Below are 19504 nucleotides of genomic sequence, written 5' to 3' on the forward strand. Positions count from 1 at the left end.
AATCTTGAATGTCTCCAAAGTGATTAGTTAAGGTAGTTAACGATGACTGTAACTCTGACAGGCTGTGTATGACCATGGCCTTAAAAAGACAAAAAATATATATCAATCAAGTATCAATTCAAATGATAAAAATTGTGATAATAGGATTTGTGTGCACATAATCTGCCTATAATCTGGATTGGATGCCCCACGAAGGCAGGTGATTTTAATGATTTTGTTTCGTTTTTTTTATTTATCAATTTTTTTGTTATACATTCCATATTCCTCTGTGTTTTGTGCCACCTTGGTTGTTCTCACCAGGTCCTAAATGTGTTTTTGCGTGGATCCTTTGCATAATCCTGCAGGTTTTGTTTTGCCTTTGGACTGAGTAGGTCATGTTGCATCTCAATGTCAAGCTCTTTCGTATTTCACCCTCAACACCACTACTGCCACCCATACACACCCAGGTCATGTGCTTTGTATTGTTTTTGTTTGGATTTTTACTATTATTTTTCTCCTTGGCATTTTTCCATCTGAAAGTGTCTGGCACACAGCAACTGCCAAATCAATGGACATGAATGAGGTGTTGTTGGATCCGGGGCATTTCAGACATCTTGTGGCCCAAGTTTGATTCAAATTGATCTCTATTTGGAGCACGAATTATTGCAAATACTTGTTACCTCATCATCCAATTTGTCATATATGTGCAGATTGTGGCTCTGGAGGGGCTTTTGCATGGGGAGAGGTGTGCTGCGTAGATTCCATTGGTCTGCAGTGGTTTCTTCGCGCAGGATGTGCGCTGGGTCGAGACGATAGACAGCAGGAGCTTATGCTGCGTGTCACCAGAATTCAGAGAACTAATTTGTCACAGAGAGTCGTCATTATGTCACTGCGTCATGATTGCCCAACATGGCACCAAACGGTCAAGTGGAAACACTGCAGAGTACCCATTGGTCACAGACAATCGCCTTTCCATTACTCCGTCATCATTGTGCAACACAGCACACTCCCGAAATACAAGCATACTTTCACATGGGGCACGTTGGGCGGTGCGCTACGCTCTACACTCCATTGGTATGTATTGGTTGCTTTGCACAGAAGCTGCGCTGGGTAAAGACGAGTGACGGCACAAACTGATGCTGCGTTCCGTGGGAACTCGTAAATTTGTAATTGGTGTCGGTAGGAAGTGATGCTGCGTTTCAGGGAAACTCGGAAAACTAATTTGTAACTAACACGATTAACTTGGACCCCCTGCATCGCCTGCAGCGTTATTGTCCCCTGCGGTTGTTTTTGTTCAGATTTTTATTATTTTATCATTTTTCCGGCTGAAGGTGTCTGGTGCACAGCAACCAACAAACATGTTTATTTGGAGTATTGGTGAAAAATTGTATTATAGTGAAAAAAACATTGCCAATCTACAAGGAGTAGCCGAACATTGGCGGAGCGGGGTGGGCTGGGGTGGTGGAGCCGGCTGAGGTGGAGCGAGACGCTTTGTGACATCATCCAATTTGTTATGTGCAGGTAGTGGCTCTGGGGGGGCTTTCCCATGCCGCGCATTGCACTGCGGTCCAGACTTCATTGGTGTGTATCAGGAGTATCGAGAGGTTTATTTGTTACATATACATACGTTCACGCACCTGGTGGTTACGCACTGGTTGTTTCACCCAGGATCTGCGCCGTGTCCAGATGAGAGGGAGCTGCTGCTGCGTTCCATGGAAACTTGGAAAAAAGTATTTTGGCTCGATAGGAAGTGATGCGGCTTTTCACGGGAACTCGGGAAACTATAATTCGTGTTGGTAGGAAGTAATGCTGAATTCCATGGCAAGTTGGAAAATTAGTTTGAACTGATTCTGCGTTCCATGGGAACTTGGAAAATTGTAATTCGGCTCGATAGGAAGTAATGCTGCGTTTCACAGGGACTGTAATTTGTGACTTAACTTGGACCCCATGCATTGCTGGCTGCAGATATTTTTATTATAATTATTAGGTGACACTTTTGATACCATCTCATATTTTTCACCAGGTCAATTATGTTTTTAATGTACAAGAGCAAGGCTTTACCCATGCAATCCAATAATTAAAGGAATTGGGGTGCGCGGCACCCTATCAAGGCATTTTTAGAGCACAGTAGATAGATGTTAATTTGAGAGAATGTTTTATGGTTGTGAAACAGGCATCGATGTGAGAAGTTGTTTGCAGACCTCGCGCCACAGAAAAACCCTTTTGGCCGTCACATGGCCTGACTGCCTAAACCACAGCTTTACGACCAGGCACCACCTATTTATTACTGTGAGAAGTGAAACCACTGATGGCGTAAAGTTCAAATCTAAGAGGAAACGTTAAACGTTTTGATGGCCCAGATTGTTTTGGTGGGTTACTGAAACCCTTTTCAGAATTTCAGATTTCTTTGTGCCTGCCAATTCGCTGTCCTTTTTATACACACACACACACACACACACCGATCAGCCACAACATTAAAACCACCACTGATATTGTGTAGCATTCCCTCGTGCCGCCAAAACAGCTCTGACCCGTGGAGGCATGGACTCCACAAGACCTCTGGAGGTGTCCTGTGGTATCTGGCACCGAGAAGTTAGCAGCAGATCCTTTAAGTCCTGTAAGTTGTGAGGTGGGGCCCCCATGGATCGGGCTTGTTGTTCCAGCACATCTTTACTCTTGCCCATATTTCCTGCTTCCAACACATCAACTTCAAGGACTGACTGTTCACTTGCTGCCTAATATATCACACCTCTTGACAGGTGCCATGATCGATGTCATTTACTTTATCTGTCAGTAGTTTTAATGTTGTGGCTGAGCTGTGTGCATGCACACACACACACCTCAAAAAGTTGTCCCGCCACACCTACCTCAACACCCCCCCCCCCATTGTTGTATTATCTGGACTAACTGGATTGGTGTATTTCAGTCGAAGGTCAATACAGAGTATACGGTAGAAGTTGAAGTCCCTATTAATCAAAAATAATTGTGTTTTGAGTTTGTCACACCACAGAAAAATGTTATGGGGATGCTCAGCAGAGTGGAGATCGCTCCACACACAATGCGCAGTTTGCCTCCCTGTCTGTCTGTCTTCTCCCTCTGCATTATTCTTGTGGGCGCTCGGGCCCGGAAGTACCCACGATCGGCGCCAAGACTTGGCATGAGTTCAGGGAGGGGCCATGCCAAGTAAGACAGCTCAATGTCATTGAGTCATGATCTGGGCCCTTACATAAAATCCGGACCACAAAAGGTGGTGAGAAACAGTTTAATGGTCTAAATCAAAAATCCAGTACTACAATGTTGAGGCTTTTCACGTTTTCAGCAATTGCCATCCAACATGTACAATGTTTAGAAACAAATCTCTGAATTCACTTAAGGACTTTACCAAAAGAAGTATTTCAGATGATAGTTGTTTTAACCGAATACAAGAGTTTATTTTTTCTTGTGCATCAAAGATGTTTTTCGTTACAGCTAAATTCACATCTACACTGGAATTCTACTGGGGTCCCTCTGGAGGAAACCCTGTCATCATGCACTATTGGGTTGGTTATTATTTTTGCCTTAACTGCGACGTTTCTGTGCCAGACATGGTTAAACGGTTTTGTACAGTCTGATGTGTTACTGATGTAGCCCTACTGTATTTCCAACCTTTTGTACCAAGGTGCTGTGGTGGGAACTTCCCTCTGGCAGTTGGTGTGAACCCTCCCAACTGGTTAGATCCCCCCCCCCTGTCATCACTGGACAGGCCAGAAATGTACAAGTGGCTTTACAACCTTGTTTTAATTTGTGTCAGCTTTTGCACTTCACTTGAATAAATAGCTAGAGCATGTTTTTATTAGTGCAAAAAGGCTGCCCCTGACCCCTGGATGTCCTCAGCAACAATACAGAATAAAAGACATCTGCAGTGAAACTGAATTGTATGTAAACCTCCCTCCCTCCCTCCCAGAGTACAAAAACAATGTAAAACCGGTATTATTCTCACATGTATTAGTCACTGACATCCCCTAAAAAAAACAAAACGCAGAATATTTTGTTTTCTTTTATAAATCCTGTAAATATATCAGATTTATATTCAAATATGAAATTAAAAGGAAAAGTTATTCGCAAATGTTGTCCTTGGTTTTTTGGCGTCATGACGCATGCAGTACAGCATTCTTTGAGGAGCAAAATGAAACACTTTGTGCGTCAGGGCATTCATATAAGTCAAGGCGATTTAATATTTGGGTGTCTATTTTGTGATGAAGGGCTGGTTTATTCCCCAAACAAATAAAACACGCCAGCAGGAACTCTCCATGCAAGGCGAGGTGATGCAACAATGGGACATTTCGGAAAAGTCCCACTGCTGGTTCTCAATCTCGACACACAAAAGCCAACGCCTTTTATGCTCCAAAGAAAATCTGGTCTGGTCATTCAGTGCTTGTTTTCCTAAGTCAGTTTCACACAATTCCTTTAAAAGGAATACCTGCTAAATGGTTTTCAGTTGTTGAATTGTTTGGACAGCACACAATGAATGACTTCTCATTCAAGGAAACAATCCAAGAATTGATTCTTAAGATTAAGGATAAACACATATATACACACAAACAGACCTATAGACAGCCGCAAATGAATCCAGCCGCGCATTGTGAGCCAAGTCGTAACGTACTGTGGCTCATCGGGTTTATTCGACGGGGCGTGTAATAAATACCCAATTACCAACCCCGACATCTGGGGTGTTTAAACAGACTTTAGCCTGTAACAATTATTTCAAATGACATCTTGGCCTGGTGGGTATGGGAGTGACGTTCTGTTTTGACAAACCCACCTCGAGTTGGATGATGATGGGTCCTAGCCCTGAAACACCCAGCATGTCACTTCCAATATGGCCTGAAGCGACACACTGAAACCACACTGTGCTCGTATATTTGCTCTCACTCCACGTGTTAGCAAATTACTTGCATTGGGTAGATCCTGCATATATATATATATATATTTTTTTTTTAAGCATTGATAAGCAGTCATCAGTCGTACCTGAGATGCGATGCCTTCCAAGGGGTTCCGACATTTTCATTGGACAACAAAAGCAAAGGATAGAATCTGATCATTTGTAGTCAAAACATCTCATAAAATTGGGTCGAAAACAATAAAAAGTTAACAACGAGGGGCAGAGGAAAGAAAAATATTGAATTGTCTTCTAGGAGCAAAGTGGTTCAATAACCCCGTCTGTGAATATTTCATATCTCTTGGAATGTAGGTGCAAAGGAAATAGTTTTGCATTTTGAGCCGACCCGCTCAGGAGCACATGCTTTCTTTGGAAAAAGGAAAAAAGGATATTTTGCCTCCTAACAAGATAGAAATGAATCAAAACCAGATGGCATTTCCAAAAGAAGAGACGTGGCGCTTTACAATTTTCCCAGCTCATCTACCTATAAATGTTTTCCTGCGCAGCCTTGAATGGAAACAGAACCGCCGTTTCAGAGGCCAGAGTCCCACACTGCCGGCTGTCATGTGTACATCGCTCCGTGTAGGTCCTCCAGTCTGTGCACCCTCTGCTTCCTTCTCTCCTGGAAGCCAATGAAGAAGCAAGACCGGTCAGAGATTGTGAACTTCGACAAGAAACAATGACGTATTTTCCCCCGCCCACCTTGTCCTTTTTGAACTCCTCATACTCTGGGTTGTCGGTCGGTAACTCGAGGCGACACAGCGGACAGGAGTTAGTCTGTGATGGCGAAATAATACAAATTCGGAACTTCATTTTCGGTCGGAGGTGGATGCCAACCGTTGAATTACAAATTCCTGCGCGTTACCTTCCCCAGCCAGGGCAGGATGCAGCCCGAGTGGAAGAGGTGTTTGCAAGGCATCTCCCGGACGGTCTCTTGTTCTTCAAACTCCAGTAAACACACGGGACATTTAAGGCCTTTGTCTGGCAGGACAGAGGCAGCCAGGTTATGAGATACTATGCACCAGAGCTTTACTCTACTCCAGGTAACATGGCCAAAGAAAGGCAGGAAAGGGCAAGGCAAGCTTATTTGTATAGCACTTTTCATAAACAAGACGGTATATTAAAGCAAAAAATAATAATTATAATAAAAATGGGTAAAAGCATATAAATAGAAAGCTACAAACCAATGACAACAACATAATAAAAATCATAGAAATGACAGGTTTTAGGTGCAATTTAAAACAGGACGGAAATCCACTCCCACTTTGGTATATTGGGACTCTAGCTCAACTAGAAACTGAACATGCCTGTTATGACACTTAGCGATGAAAATTAATAATAATAATAATGTAATGTCATGTAATAACAAGTGAATACAAGGGAAAGCAGCCACAAACATCAAAAGGGCACACGTCAAAAGCTCTCACCTGCTTGCTCTGGGGAAATAATGACGACAGAAAGGGTTTGCACTGCGGTTTTGGCAGCCGGAGGAGGAAGACGCTGGTCCCAGTCCGATGCGTCGAATGCGTCCGAGTCAATGTCCAAACCCTGCATCAAGGACCTGTGAGCAGGAAGGTCAACAGTCATTTCCCACCACTATCCCAAGAAAACGTGATGACCACGTTTCTCGACGACTCCTCCTCTACGTCAGTGTTTTTCACCGTGTGACGTGAGAGCTCACCAGGTGTGCTGTGAACACTTTTCACATTCCACCTAAAAAATTTAATCATGGAAATGGGCTTTTGTGTTGCAAGATCCAAAATTGCAAAGCAAATTGTAATCCGATCACTTATATTCGGCAGGTACATTTACATAAACAACAATTTCTTCTTCAACGAATTCATCAGTTCCCGCCAGAATAGCAGCTCTGTGTTCAGACTGAAAATGATAACTCTACATAGTGCGGAAAGGTTCCACTCTTTTTTTGGGATTCAGTGCTTGACGACTCATTCAGTAAAAGGAGTCATTTGTTTTTCAGACTCTTGGCTCATTCCATTCAGTTGGTTTAAATCAGAAGAGTCAGTTTCGGCTCTTGGTTGTGAGTGAAATTCTTACTAGGATCATTTAATTCTGTTAAAGCTATTTATTTTGGTGGAATGCAAAGTTTTTACAAAGTTTTAATCGGTCGTATTCAACATTTGCGGGAAAGGCCTCAGCCCTTTGGTGGCACTTGCCTCACAGTAAGAAGGTCCTGGGTTCGATTCCCGCCTGGGGCGCTGTTGGCACCGTGCTCCGGCGGGTTATCTCCCAAATAGGAGCCTTTCTGTGTGGAGTTTGCATGTTCCCCCCGTGCTCACATGGGGTTTCCTCCACCTAACGTCAGTAAGGACCCCCACCAAAAACATGCAGACATCATCGTCTGACCAGCGATGGACACTCATCACCTGCTCCCCGGGCGCGTCCACGTATGCTGCCCACTGCTCCTGGCTGCCCCCCCGGAGGAAGGACAAGCCAGGATGGGTCAAATGCAGAGGCCTCATTTCACCGGCCACCATCCAAAGCGTGTGCGTGTTTTGTAGTGTGGTGTGTTGCGTGACAATTAAAGATTCTTCTCCTAACATAGTCAGTTGTTGTTTACAGTTTGTGAATTGAAGATTCACTCGCTCGCCCACTTTAGCCGGAGTGACTCCAGAGCCCTTTCCGATATGTGTTCACTGTGAACAGATCGTTTACAAGTCTTGCATCGCATGGTTGAGTTTTATTTTATTTTTTTAATGGTTGACAGGACAGCGGTGTGCTGTGGAATCACTATACAATTGGGACACGCCGCTCTATAACCCTCACCTGGCCAGTTCAAGAAGGGCATTCTGGCGGTACTGCTCCTCGGGGTTGGTAGGCTCGCAGTCATGCTCATCGAAGTAAGATGCCATTTCCTTTGCATTCAGACACCTTGAAGAAAAACATGAATAATATGTCTCGTTATTTTGTAAAACATACCATAGATCGATATATGGACAGATATCAATACAAATTAAAATTAAAAATAGACAATAAATGTGTTTATTTTTGTATTCTAAATGTAAAAATAGTTGATTGGGGCATCCCTTTTGTGAATAACAATTATTTGCAACAATCACTATTCAACCACTCCCGGAAGTCAGCTGTTAGCCATAGCCATCGGAGCAGTGAACTCTGGCTAACATGCTAAGATAATGTCCACGCTTACCTGGCGCTGTCTCCAACCTTTTGGTTGTTTCGGCGTCGCCTCCTCAGCCTTTGGCAACATGCAGCCTCGGACGGGGCGGACGGGGCGGCCGCAGACCGACGCGTCGACGCCTGTTCACCCCGGACTCGCACGGCGACAACGCGGTAGCTCGGTGGCGCTTCCGAGGTTGTGACGTCAGACGCTTCGAACGGCCACTGGGCCCCACGTGACCGGAAGTGGCTGAATAGCGTTCGAACGTTCCGGCGCCGACGGAGATTGAATGAACAAACACACTTGTACGACGCGTTATGACGTATTGTCCCGCTGATGACGGTGCGGGTTTTTTTTTCCTTCTCATCGCGCAATCGCACCGCCCACTCAGATTCAGCGCTTTTGACATAAAATGCAAATCGTGCGGGAGACTTCGATTACTGAGCGCGAGTATCCGAATATTATTGCGCATGCATGAGATTGGAACTACGAAATGAACGAGCCGTGCGTGGGGGCAGAGCTCCGTCTCCCGCGGACCGACCGCCAGGCGCCGCGGACCGACCGCCAGGCGCCGCGGACCGACCGCCAGGCGCCGCCGTCCTCCGCGCTCCGCTGTCCACCGCGTAGCCGCTCGTCAGGGTGGGAAACGCCCATGTCCCCTTCCGGGTGGCAGCGCGGCGCCACGTGACATTTCTGGCCAATCACAGTAGGCCGCATTCAATCATGCGGTTGATCAACTTGTCAACGTCATTATACGTTCAAACCATGAGAAAATCAAGTCATTTACAGTAAATGTTCTTTGGCAAAACATTCATAAGATAATTAAATGCGTGACTTTCTGATAATAATAATAATAATAATTATTATTATTATTATTATTATTATTATTATCATTATTATTATTATTATTATTAATTGTTATTACGAATTATAATTACTATTATAATAATCATTGTTAATAATAATAATAATAATGATTATTATAATAATTAGTATTAGTATTAGTATTATTAGTATTATTAGTATTAGTATTATTATTAGTAGTATTTGTATTAGTATTATTATTATTATTATTATTATTATATTATTATTATAATTATTATTACTATTCCTATTAATAACAATAATAGTAACAATAACTTATTGTTACTGTTATTATTATTATTATCATATAGTTAAGCATCTCAATAAGAATTAAAGAGTTTGCAGTCCTCTGACGTCGTTGGGGCTGAGACATTATGCAAAAAAAAATCTATCTGAGTAATGAGGAATAAACTATGATACAGCCCCGTCCACCGGTAGGCATTGTGGCGAGCCAAAGTAAACATCATATTAATCAGAGACCACGTTGCGAAAATTCAAGTCAAAGCAGTAGGTTCAAGATATAATGTAAATTTGATTATAATTTATTTTTCTTTACTTTTATTTAAATAAACTCTCATGCAGCACTGCATTGCATATATACTCATCAATTTATTTTTGCTATCTATTACATCTATTATATGTTTATTAAACCATGTAATACATTTTACAATAATAAAAATAATAATGTTGATGATAAAAGATGTGCACCTTTTATGACCTTTTATTTATGGAAAGGATGTTTACTATTATAAACAAGAGGCAAACAAAAATGCTTTAGAAAAAAAAGCAGAGAGATTTGAGGATGTTTATTAACATTCTGTTGTAAAAACAAAAACACATACAAAAAAACAACCCAAAACAACAACATTTTAAGCTTTTGACATCTTTTACAAGAGATTTATTCTTTCTCAGCAGCAACATTTGTACACCGAGCATCACATTCAGCATTCATTCGCCACGGCTCCATACACACCAGACCTTATATAAGATAAAAACGTTTTTCATCCCCAAAATATTAACAATTCCTTATCAAGAGCACATCCAGATTGAGTCAACCGGTTACTTAATCACTCTCAAAACAAAACATTTACTCTTTGGTCTCTAGCCGAAGCAATCTGCAAAATAGACGGTGAAGACCTTCCAATATTCCAAAAAGCTACACTTCCAAGACCAGTGGTATTCAAACTGTGCGGCGTGGCCCCTTGGTGGGGCGCAGAGGAGCCCGAGGGGGCATAAGAAAATGTATGATTAAAAGCTCAAATAAATTGGCACTTAATATATATTTTATGGACTAATCTCACGTGACTTATTCAATTTAAATAAATATTTTTATTTCAAATTTCTAAATCGAATAGTACAATAGTTCATTAATTTGGCACAATCTAATTTTCATTATTATTATTTTTTTTTTTCATTAATTCGGCACCTTTTTGCCCCTGGTAGCCTGTGTGAATAGGCAATTAAAGCCACAAATAAATGTGACTGCTCTCCCTGGTTTACTATAAACGACATTAGTTTGCGTATCACACCTTTGCTGTCATGCCAAGTCCTTGAAATCCTAGGGAGAGGGGCTTGGCAAAAAAGGTTTCAATACCACTGTCCTAGAATAAAGTGGAACCAATTGGAGTAGATGTATAGCTATCAACATGCTTTTTATGCATTTGCTCAATTACATACATTTAGTTAGAATATTTCCAGCGGGGAAAAGTCCAAATAATGTGATTTTTTTCCCTTCATTCATAGAAGCTTTCACCAATTGAAATGTCAAGTTATGGCAAAAAAAAAAAACAGATCACAAGGGCAACATATACTGCATCATTTACACAATTTCACCTCAGTTTGTTATCAAGAGGTGAGGATGGCTGAGAAGTTGTACCTATTATAACGTTAATGAAATTTAAATCGTATTGTATAACAATACATGCCATTCTGAACAGTTATGCCAATACTCTTACAAGTTACCTACAAGTTATCACCAAACAATAGACTGGACTTTATGGAATTAAATGCATTTTTCAAGCACTTCTTCTCATCAGGAGTGCATATCACTAAGGTAACACCTCATTCTTGAGCCACTGAGCGATAAGAAACCAGTCCATTGACCACAACAGTTCTCATGACTATTAAGACGGATGTGTGCTTTCAAACTCGGACGGGCTGAGAGGTAATTTCTTTTTTAATGGATAGAAAAAGCAGCTGGGCATGGATGGTACCATTTAAAACTGAAGGCCGAGACAAACTGTGAAGGAAGGGCGAGCATCATGTGAGACCCTTAAATTCCTCTAAATAAAAAAGGTCAGAGAGCGGGGAGCACACAGTGCTTGAAAACCTGCTCACGTGACACCAGTTTTTTTCCCATTGTACTCCTTGTTTTTTTGTTTCACAGGAAGCCAAAACTTTCCTCCGCTTCCACTATCACTATAGAATTTTTCAATTTTTATCTTATTTCCCCAAAATGCCACTTTCGCTTCAGTTGTGACAGAAATTACTCGCCCTGCAAAGAGCTGACAATGGCGTGTATTATTAACCCGAGGATAACGGCTCCCGCCACCACTCCGACGCCAATCAGCACCACTCTCATCTTCATATTGTCCCATTGCTTCTTTTGCTTCACCTTCTGGGTGGTCTTTGAGAAGGCTTTACTCTGGAAATAAAGAGGAAAAAACAGTTCTCAAGTGGTTGACATGTATTGCACAATTCTTAAATGATATCATTAATTATTATTAACACTTGTGATCTTTCAGAGAAGACAAACCTTCCGACATCCGCAGCCCTGCTTTATGAAGCTATTTCAAATGCAGGCAGCTAAATCCGTTAAATGGATTGTGGACCCGTTTCAGAATCGTCCCAGGGTCCTCTTCCTGAAACTGAACCAGAGTTTAAAACACTCTGGTTCGGTGACAAGTCGGTTTAAATAATCCCGGACCGACGGTCGGATTCGGAATATTCCTTTCGCCGAAGGTTCGGAAAATTTCACGTTGATGGTTTTTCAACCAATTGTAAATCAGATATGGACTTGTGGAAATGTGCGTGTATCGCAATTATTTTTGATTTTTTCGTTATAACTATGTTTTATTTTAATGTATTTCATCTCTTCTGTGAGGCAAAAAATGAAACAAAAGGTTTGCACAGTTAACAGGAAGTGAGTCCGAAGTGATGTTTTTTTTTTAAAAGGAATTCATATTTAAAAACTATGTTTATACTCTTTTTTTCCGACGTTGAAAAAAAAGTCGTTATCGACAAGATATATTGTTAAAAACACCAAAATAAACTTGTGAAGTGAAGTGACTTTGCTAATGCACCTCATTTATCTGATATTGTAAACGTTGTTTATGTTACTGTTGAGATACCGATGCAAAATATTATTATTATTATTATTGTTATTATTATTATTATTATTATTTTTATTTCTATATTTGTTATATTGGTATACAATATTGTTTCCATGGTTTGTTTCTGGAGTCGGTGTAGGCCACGACCCTCAACTCCCTTTATGTAACGCTCCACCCCATGACGGAGCCATGTGGGAAGGATTTGACCCGCTGGCCTGACCCCCCCACCCCCCGGACAGACGGACGGACGGCAGGCCGTGGACCCTGCTCTGCTCTGTCCTATACCTATGAAGACCATTTTGCATCATTCATCTTCCCACACAATGGGAAATACCTTTCTAATAATAGGGCCATTAACCACAATCAGGATGTAAATTGTACATTTGTTTGTCCTCCTCTGTTCCACCTCAGCAGTATTTATAGACATCGATGTAACCTTTCCTTGTATATTCCCTGGACGCAGCAAACGCTCTTAATCTTGCCCGGCATGCTGTTTTTTCCCCCAAGTCCACTCCATCAACTCGGCCAACTCAACCGCCCAACTTTTTTATTAATTTATTTATTTCGTTTTTTAACCTGTGCTGTCAGCATGCTGGGCATACAACACAGAGTATGTGTATGCCATTGCATCTAGGACAGGGTTAGTCTGCAAATGGAGTTCAAGTTCTCTACCTGCAATGCAACAGTTTATCTTAACACTTTGCTCAACCGCCCAACTTAGCCCTGACCTTGTGTCACACACGGCTGTTTCCCCAACGTCATAAACAACCGATGTCTGATCGCTCAGATTGTCTCTCTCCGCTCACTGTACCTTCATGTGCAGCTCGTCCGCCCTGTCTTCCAGTTCGTCCAGTTTCTCGGACCTCTCGTTGGCCTTGTTCATGTTTTCCAACATGATGACCTTCACCTCCTCCACCTCGTCTTGGGCCCGCTGCAGTTTACTGTTCTCCTGTGCCGCCAACAAGAACCAAAGTCCCGTGTCAACAAATGAGGCCTTTTTTTTTTTATACATGGTACTCATTCTATTCTAATATTCTGTAATGTATAGAGATCCGATGGAAATGCTAAGGTTGAAAGAAAAAGCCTGATACTGCTGTATTCAGTTGGCTGTTGTAAAAAGCTCCGAATGGTGAACGAATGGGGCAGTTGGCTATTTGTCCAGTCCTTTGGGTCTTTTAAAATAGACATTTCATAGGTCTTTCCCAATCGAAAAAGCAACAAAGGCCTATTTTGCAGCCTTATAAAAGGTCTTTACAAGTTAAATAAAACCACAATGCGCATTAAAAGAAGCAGGTCAATTTGCAAAACCATTATTTGGGTCCGAGACTTGCGAGTTTTGCTGAGAGCAAACATCAATTGCGTCATGAACAAGTCAGGGCAGCTCTGCACCGCAGAGCAAATAAAAATGAAGCAGAGCAGGTTATGAGTTCAGGAGACTGTTTACTGTGAGCTCTAGGCCTGTCCTTGTAGAATGTCGGCACCCCTTAATATTGGCATTGTATTTTATTTGGAGTGACATGTAGTTTGAGATTGTCGCCTTGTAAGCCACAGCACAACAGGAAGTTCCCACAAGTACATTCTCTGCCTCTCAAAGTGAAACGCAACCGCCGAAACAAACCCGTTCTCTACCTCTCAAGAGCCTGCAAGTCTGGTTCATATTCAAATTTTGTTCCGGTTTATTGTTTTTATTGTTTATGGTTAGGTTATTGTATATTGACGGGTTAGGGCACTGTATAGTGCCATTTCTTCTTGCTTATTGTTGACTGCTGGCTTATTTTATTTATTTATTTTTATTCTAGATTTATACTTATTGCCTATCAGTACATTGTTGTAATAGCCAATTTTATTTTTTATTGTTTATCTTAGGTTTATAGTATTTATTGTTTATTGTACATACCCTATTTTTCTATCTTCAGGTTAATCCTCAGCTTTACTGTATATTTCCAATTGTTCAGGCGATCCTCAGGTTTTTTGCATATTGCCATTTCCTTTTTTCTATTGTATTATTATGTTATTACTATTATTGCCTATTTTTCATGCATGCTGCTGTGACACAGATTTCCCTATAATTATCTATCTATCTATCTATTTATCTATCTATCTATCTATCTATGTATCTATCTATCTATCTATCTATGTATCTATCTATGTATCTATCTATCTATCTATCTATCTATGTATCTATCTATCTATGTATCTATCTATCTATCTACCTATCTATGTATCTATCTATCTATCTATCTATGTATCTATCTATCTATCTATCTATCTATCTATCTATCTATCTATGTATCTATCTATGTATCTATCTATCTATCTACCTATCTATCTATGTATCTATCTATCTATCTATCTATCTATCTATCTATCTATCTATCTATGTATCTATCTATCTATCTATCTATCTATCTATGTACTCAAGTGGCAGTTTTGACACTTTGACACTGGAGTTGGTTGTTTTTTTTTTTTCAAATCCCAAAATAAATCCAATAGTCGAACAATGGCAGCCTATGTGTTTATAATTTGAGCACAGGAACTGCTGCCCCCCATTCCTCTTCACCTCCTTGCTTCCTTCCTTCCTTCCTTCCTTCACTCACTCCCTCACTCTCGCCCAAATGAGTGTAGCTGGCACAATTCAGAGAAAGCTCAAATTCCAATGCAAGATGTGTGCTGCTATTCAACAGGGTCTGCCAACACAGTTTATCACGTTACGGGGTGTATTGTTACAGGCTCTTAAAATGACTTTATTGTCATTCTTCTTCTTATTATTATTATTATTATTATTGTTTACATTAATAAAACTGTAACACTGCTTTATTGTAGTTTAATAACATTGTGTGATCAGAAGTTTGGATGGGGAAGGTATAGTGATCATTGGTTTTGTCACAGTAAACAATTTAGACGATATTGTTTACAGTGACAAAACCAATGATCACTATACCTTGATACAGATAACTTGATATTTTTTAAGGAGATATTTACACAATATTCAACAAACAATTATTAGTAATGTGGACATTAATAGGCATCGATTAGAACAGTCTATGATGCTCAGGAAATGGCAATACTTCACTGTTATGTAAAATACAACATGATCAAGTCGCGATAATACAATATCGACCCTCATGTCGTAACATCCATGCATGCAGTCGCACTATTCACTTGGAAGGACTTTTCACACCAAACTTGCGCCAAGTTACTGACAACAGCCTGAACTTTTTACAGCAGAGTTAAAAATAAGAATAATTGGGAAACTTGACGCACACTCACCATGTTTTATTTTTGTCCTCGAGTCGCACTCCCCGCGTCTCAGAGATTCGCACGACTCTCAAAACGTCCCGCTCCGCGTCCGAAAGGTCGCCGCGATCGCGCTCCCGTCACGCCTATTTAATCGCACCTTCCTTCCTGTTTTGGCGTCTTTTATTCTCCGCCACGGGTCTTGCGTTCCCCTTTCTCCGCCGTCGTGCTCTCCTCCTCACCGCGCACTACCACTGCCCTTCACTTTCGCTCTGTTTGGTGGAGGTGTAACGTTGGTTTTGGTGACACCCACCAACTTCACCACCCCCCCCCCCCCCCTTATCTGGAAGTGCACGGCTCAGTGCGTGTGACGTCACATCGCGGCCAGCACTCACCGAGCGACAATCGACACTTGTTGCTTTCGTAGCGAGGGCATTGTGTAGCTACGACAACATTTTGCAATGACTTGTGCACATCTTTAAGAATAGCTCTCACACATTTTTCATCTTAAAGTAAATACAAGCTCATAATAAATGATATCTACATATTTATCTTAATTTCTTAGTTTGTATGTTTTATATTTCCTTCCAGCACTTTATCCCTGTTATAGTTTGTTGCCCTCTATCTTTCAGTGGAACGTGTTGAATCCCTGCTTTCTTTGTAGATGTATGTTTACACTTATAATAAAAACAAAAACTAAATGAAAAAGGTAAAGGAAAAAGTAAAAAGTAACAGTGATGCTCTGCTGTGCCCAGTGGAAGCCAATAAATAACAAATAACACATATTGTCATGAATCTTGCCAAGCTCGATCTCTGGAACGCTCGTCATCTGGTCCGCATCAAGGAATGAGACGAATGGAAAACGGCTTTCAACACCCCCGGGGACATTGGGAGTACCTGGTTATGCCCTTTGATCTCACCAACGCTCCTGCAGTCTTCCAGGCCATAGTGGCATGTACTCAAAGACTTCATTAATGTATTTGTTTTTATCTACCTGGATGATGTCGGTATCTTCTCCAGATCTGAGCAGGAGCACGTCCACCATGTCAAGTGTGGTCTCCAGAGGGTTCTGGATAACAACCTGTTGGTAAAGGCAGAGAAGTGCGAATTCTCCTTCTTGGGCTTTGTGGTTGATGAGGGGAGCGTGGGAACTGGCCGGTACCAGTCTCCAGGAAGAAGTTGCAGCAGTTCTTGGGGTTTCGCCAGCTTCTACTGAAGGTTCACCCAAAACTATAGCCTGGTGGCGGCACCACTCACTCATTGACCTCCGTTCCTTTGGTCACCTGTAGTGGACATGGCCTTCGTGAGTTAAAGAGATGGTTCACCGACATTCTCAACCTGCCTGACCCCTCCCGTCAGTTTGTGGTGGAGGTGGATCAGATTTGGGCGTACCGCTGATGGCAGTTTCGCCTACACACGCCATCGAAGTGGCGTTTTAAGGGACCCCCGGCACAGAGACACAGGCGACGGGGTTGTACACACACCAGTTTATTGTAGAGAGTGGTCTAGTTGGAATAAGCCCAGGAGCAGATGGGCATGTGTCATGACAAGGGCTTCTCTCCTGAGCGTGTGTTGGGATGGGGGTTTTACCTGTTGCTTGTTAGACCAACCAACCAACCAACGAGCAACAGGTATGCAGCCACTCTGATTCTGGGCCCCAATTACCGAAACCCAGGACAGGTGTGGTTGCTCAAACCACACCATCGGCACACCACAGGATGGTACTCTCCCAGAAAGCTGCTGTCGACCAAAAACGTCACCCCTGTGCCTTCTTCTCACGCAAGTTATCCTCTGCAGAACGTAATGTAGTTTCTTGATGAATTTGATGTGTTGATGAAGAAGGAGTGACCGCTGACGCTGACTTGGGTAAAATAATAGGTTTATTACAAAAGAACAGCATCAGACTGGACTTGCCCAGGATGCCCAGGAGAGAACCGAGCCGGATGGATTCTCTGTCGAATGAAACTTGGGCAGGTGCTTATATGCTTAACCAGAGACAACGTTGAGCCTCTGATTCCCCTACATAGGTCACCGTTCACGTTTTCACCTCCCTTATCACCGGGACCCCTGACAATGGGCTCTGTCTTTCTCTCTTGAGACCCCTGTCTGTTATTAATTATTATTTTATACAATGGGCACCGTCTTGGGACGGCACATATTCCAAGACACCTCAGTCACTATGACATTGAGAACTGGTAGCTGTTGGCAGTCAAGATGGTGTTGGAGGAGTGGAGTCACTGGTTGGCCGGAGCAGGGCAACCGTTCATTGTCTGGACTGACCACAAGAACCTTGAATATGTCCGGTCAGCCAGGCGGCTGAGTCCCAGACCTTCAAAGAAAGAACACCAATCCTGGTGCCCTTTCTCACGTCTACCAAGCACAGGGTCATCCTTCACAGCCAGAGGAGATTCTGCCCCGATCCTGCATAGTTGGTGTGGATCGCTGCAGGGAATCCATGGATCGTCCCGACCTGGGAGTTTGTGGCCGCGTATCCTGTATGCTCACAGAACAAGAACTCCCGTTAAGCCCAAGCTGGTCTTCTCCAGCCTCTTCCCATTCCCCGTCGCCTGTGATCCCATGTCTCTCTGGACCTCGTCACTGGGCTCATCACCTCGGAAGGTAACACTACTATCCTCACTGTGGTAGACAGGTTCTGCTCACTTTATTCCACTGCCTAAATTGCCCACAGCCAGAGTGCTAAAGTCATGTTATATCAAGTGTTTAGAGTGCACAGCCTAATAGAGACATTATCTCTGATAGGGGGCCTCAATTCACTTCTCGTTTCTCGACTGAGTTTTGCAGTCTGCTGGGGGCCACAGTCAGCGTCTCTTCGGGTTTCCATCCCCAGTCCAATGGTCTCACGCTTATACAGTCAGTCGCCTACTGAGGTCCCGGCACGGAGGAGGGGTCTGAGTCAGTGAGTGTAACACATACTGTATATAATACATACAAGACATATACAGGACAGCCATTAGTTGCTGCAGCCCACTTTTAGGATAATGCATGTTTTTCTTGAAGTGGCACGGCAACATGGCAACCCAGAGTGGGAGCTCGCAGCTTGTGCGTTCTAATAATTTAAAAAAAAAAAAGTGCGCTCTGACTCAATAAAATATGATATAGTACCGGCCCACTTCGAGCACGAAGATAAAGAAAATAAAGATGTTGGGGCAGGGGTAGCTGTTTCTAATGGAATTCTGGGACTTTGCAGACAATCTCATGGATTTTTACTTTAAAGCGTCAATGAGGTCGAGGGCTTTATCAGAAGAGCAACGATACCGATTTTTAAAGTGTAAAGGAAAATGAATATCAAAGAGAGGTCAATCATCGCTCTGACGACCAGAGGCTCCTCCAGCGTTGTAAAGTTTGCTCCGACTGTGGCTTTTATACTGACAGATGAAAAAACAACATCTGTGTTGTAGACTTTTCTAAGAGCATGCTCAATTAAAATTCCCCTCGCAGCAATCTTAAGCTGTTTATTCAGTATGGAGCGTTCTGCCAAACAACCCCGATCACCAAAGGGTTCCATTGTGCTGAGGAGACGGCCCAACAGCACAGCCAGGAATGAAGAAACCAGTGCATTGAAACCCTAAAATGACTATACAAACGAATTCTGAACCCACGCGGGAGAGAAGTCGTGGTTGGGTTTGTTAAGAGCTTTTGAAGGGCTTTAATATGTAATACGTAACAATATGAAACATGATCGACTACGACTACGAACTTTGCAACATAAAATTTGTGTTTAAAAAAACAATGAAGTAGTGGTGAGGAGGGATTTAAAGCTGAAGGTTTCATACCAGTTATCACTGTAGCATTATACTGTAGATATTGTTCGAATAACACAAAGGTAACAAAATTAAATGAGGTCAAAGGCTTCATTAAAAAGTTATTTTTCATTTTGAATCTGTTTGCATGGTTTCCAAGAGGAAGTTTAAATTGGCAAGCATTCATCAATGTATTTACACAAATTTTTGAGCCTAGCCCTCGGCTCTTTTCTTCATCTAAATGATCAAGACTTTCCCTATTTGATTGTATAGATTT

At 42.1% G+C, this 19504-nt stretch overlaps 2 protein-coding genes across 2 annotated transcripts; both read right to left on the reverse strand.

Annotated features, from left to right (window-relative positions):
• Positions 1-10: 10 nt before the first annotated feature.
• Positions 11-8619, reverse strand: rnf181 (ring finger protein 181). Its single transcript, XM_080004085.1, has 6 exons — positions 8064-8619; positions 7682-7786; positions 6325-6458; positions 5763-5878; positions 5600-5674; positions 11-5519 (listed from the first exon to the last, which is right to left on the reverse strand). Exons 2-6 carry the CDS (start codon positions 7765-7767, stop codon positions 5460-5462), a joined length of 471 nt encoding a protein of 156 aa, XP_079860211.1. The 5' UTR covers positions 7768-7786; positions 8064-8619; the 3' UTR covers positions 11-5459.
• Positions 8620-9688: 1069 nt separating this feature from the next.
• vamp5 (vesicle-associated membrane protein 5) lies at positions 9689-15731 on the reverse strand. The gene is made up of 3 exons (XM_080003407.1): positions 15500-15731; positions 13041-13178; positions 9689-11541 (listed from the first exon to the last, which is right to left on the reverse strand). The coding sequence occupies exons 1-3, from the start codon at positions 15500-15502 to the stop codon at positions 11383-11385; spliced, it is 300 nt and encodes a 99-aa protein (XP_079859533.1). The 5' UTR covers positions 15503-15731; the 3' UTR covers positions 9689-11382.
• Between the last annotated feature and the right edge of the window lie 3773 nt (positions 15732-19504).

The sequence above is a fragment of the Zeus faber genome (assembly GCF_960531495.2).
Source record: "Zeus faber genome assembly, chromosome: 7".
NCBI classification, from domain to species: Eukaryota; Metazoa; Chordata; class Actinopteri; order Zeiformes; family Zeidae; genus Zeus; species Zeus faber.

Coding starts and splice junctions, on each gene's coding strand:
- rnf181 (XM_080004085.1), bottom strand. CDS start 7,767: ATGGCATCTTACTTCGATGAGCATGACTGCGAGCCTACCAACCCCGAG. Junction 5,879..6,324: donor TATTTCCCCAGAGCAAGCAG/GTGAGAGCTTTT, acceptor CTGTCCTGCCAG/ACAAAGGCCTTAAATGTCCC. Junction 5,675..5,762: donor TCCTGCCCTGGCTGGGGAAG/GTAACGCGCAGG, acceptor TCGCCATCACAG/ACTAACTCCTGTCCGCTGTG.
- vamp5 (XM_080003407.1), bottom strand. Junction 11,542..13,040: donor CGGACGAGCTGCACATGAAG/GTACAGTGAGCG, acceptor CTTTATTTCCAG/AGTAAAGCCTTCTCAAAGAC.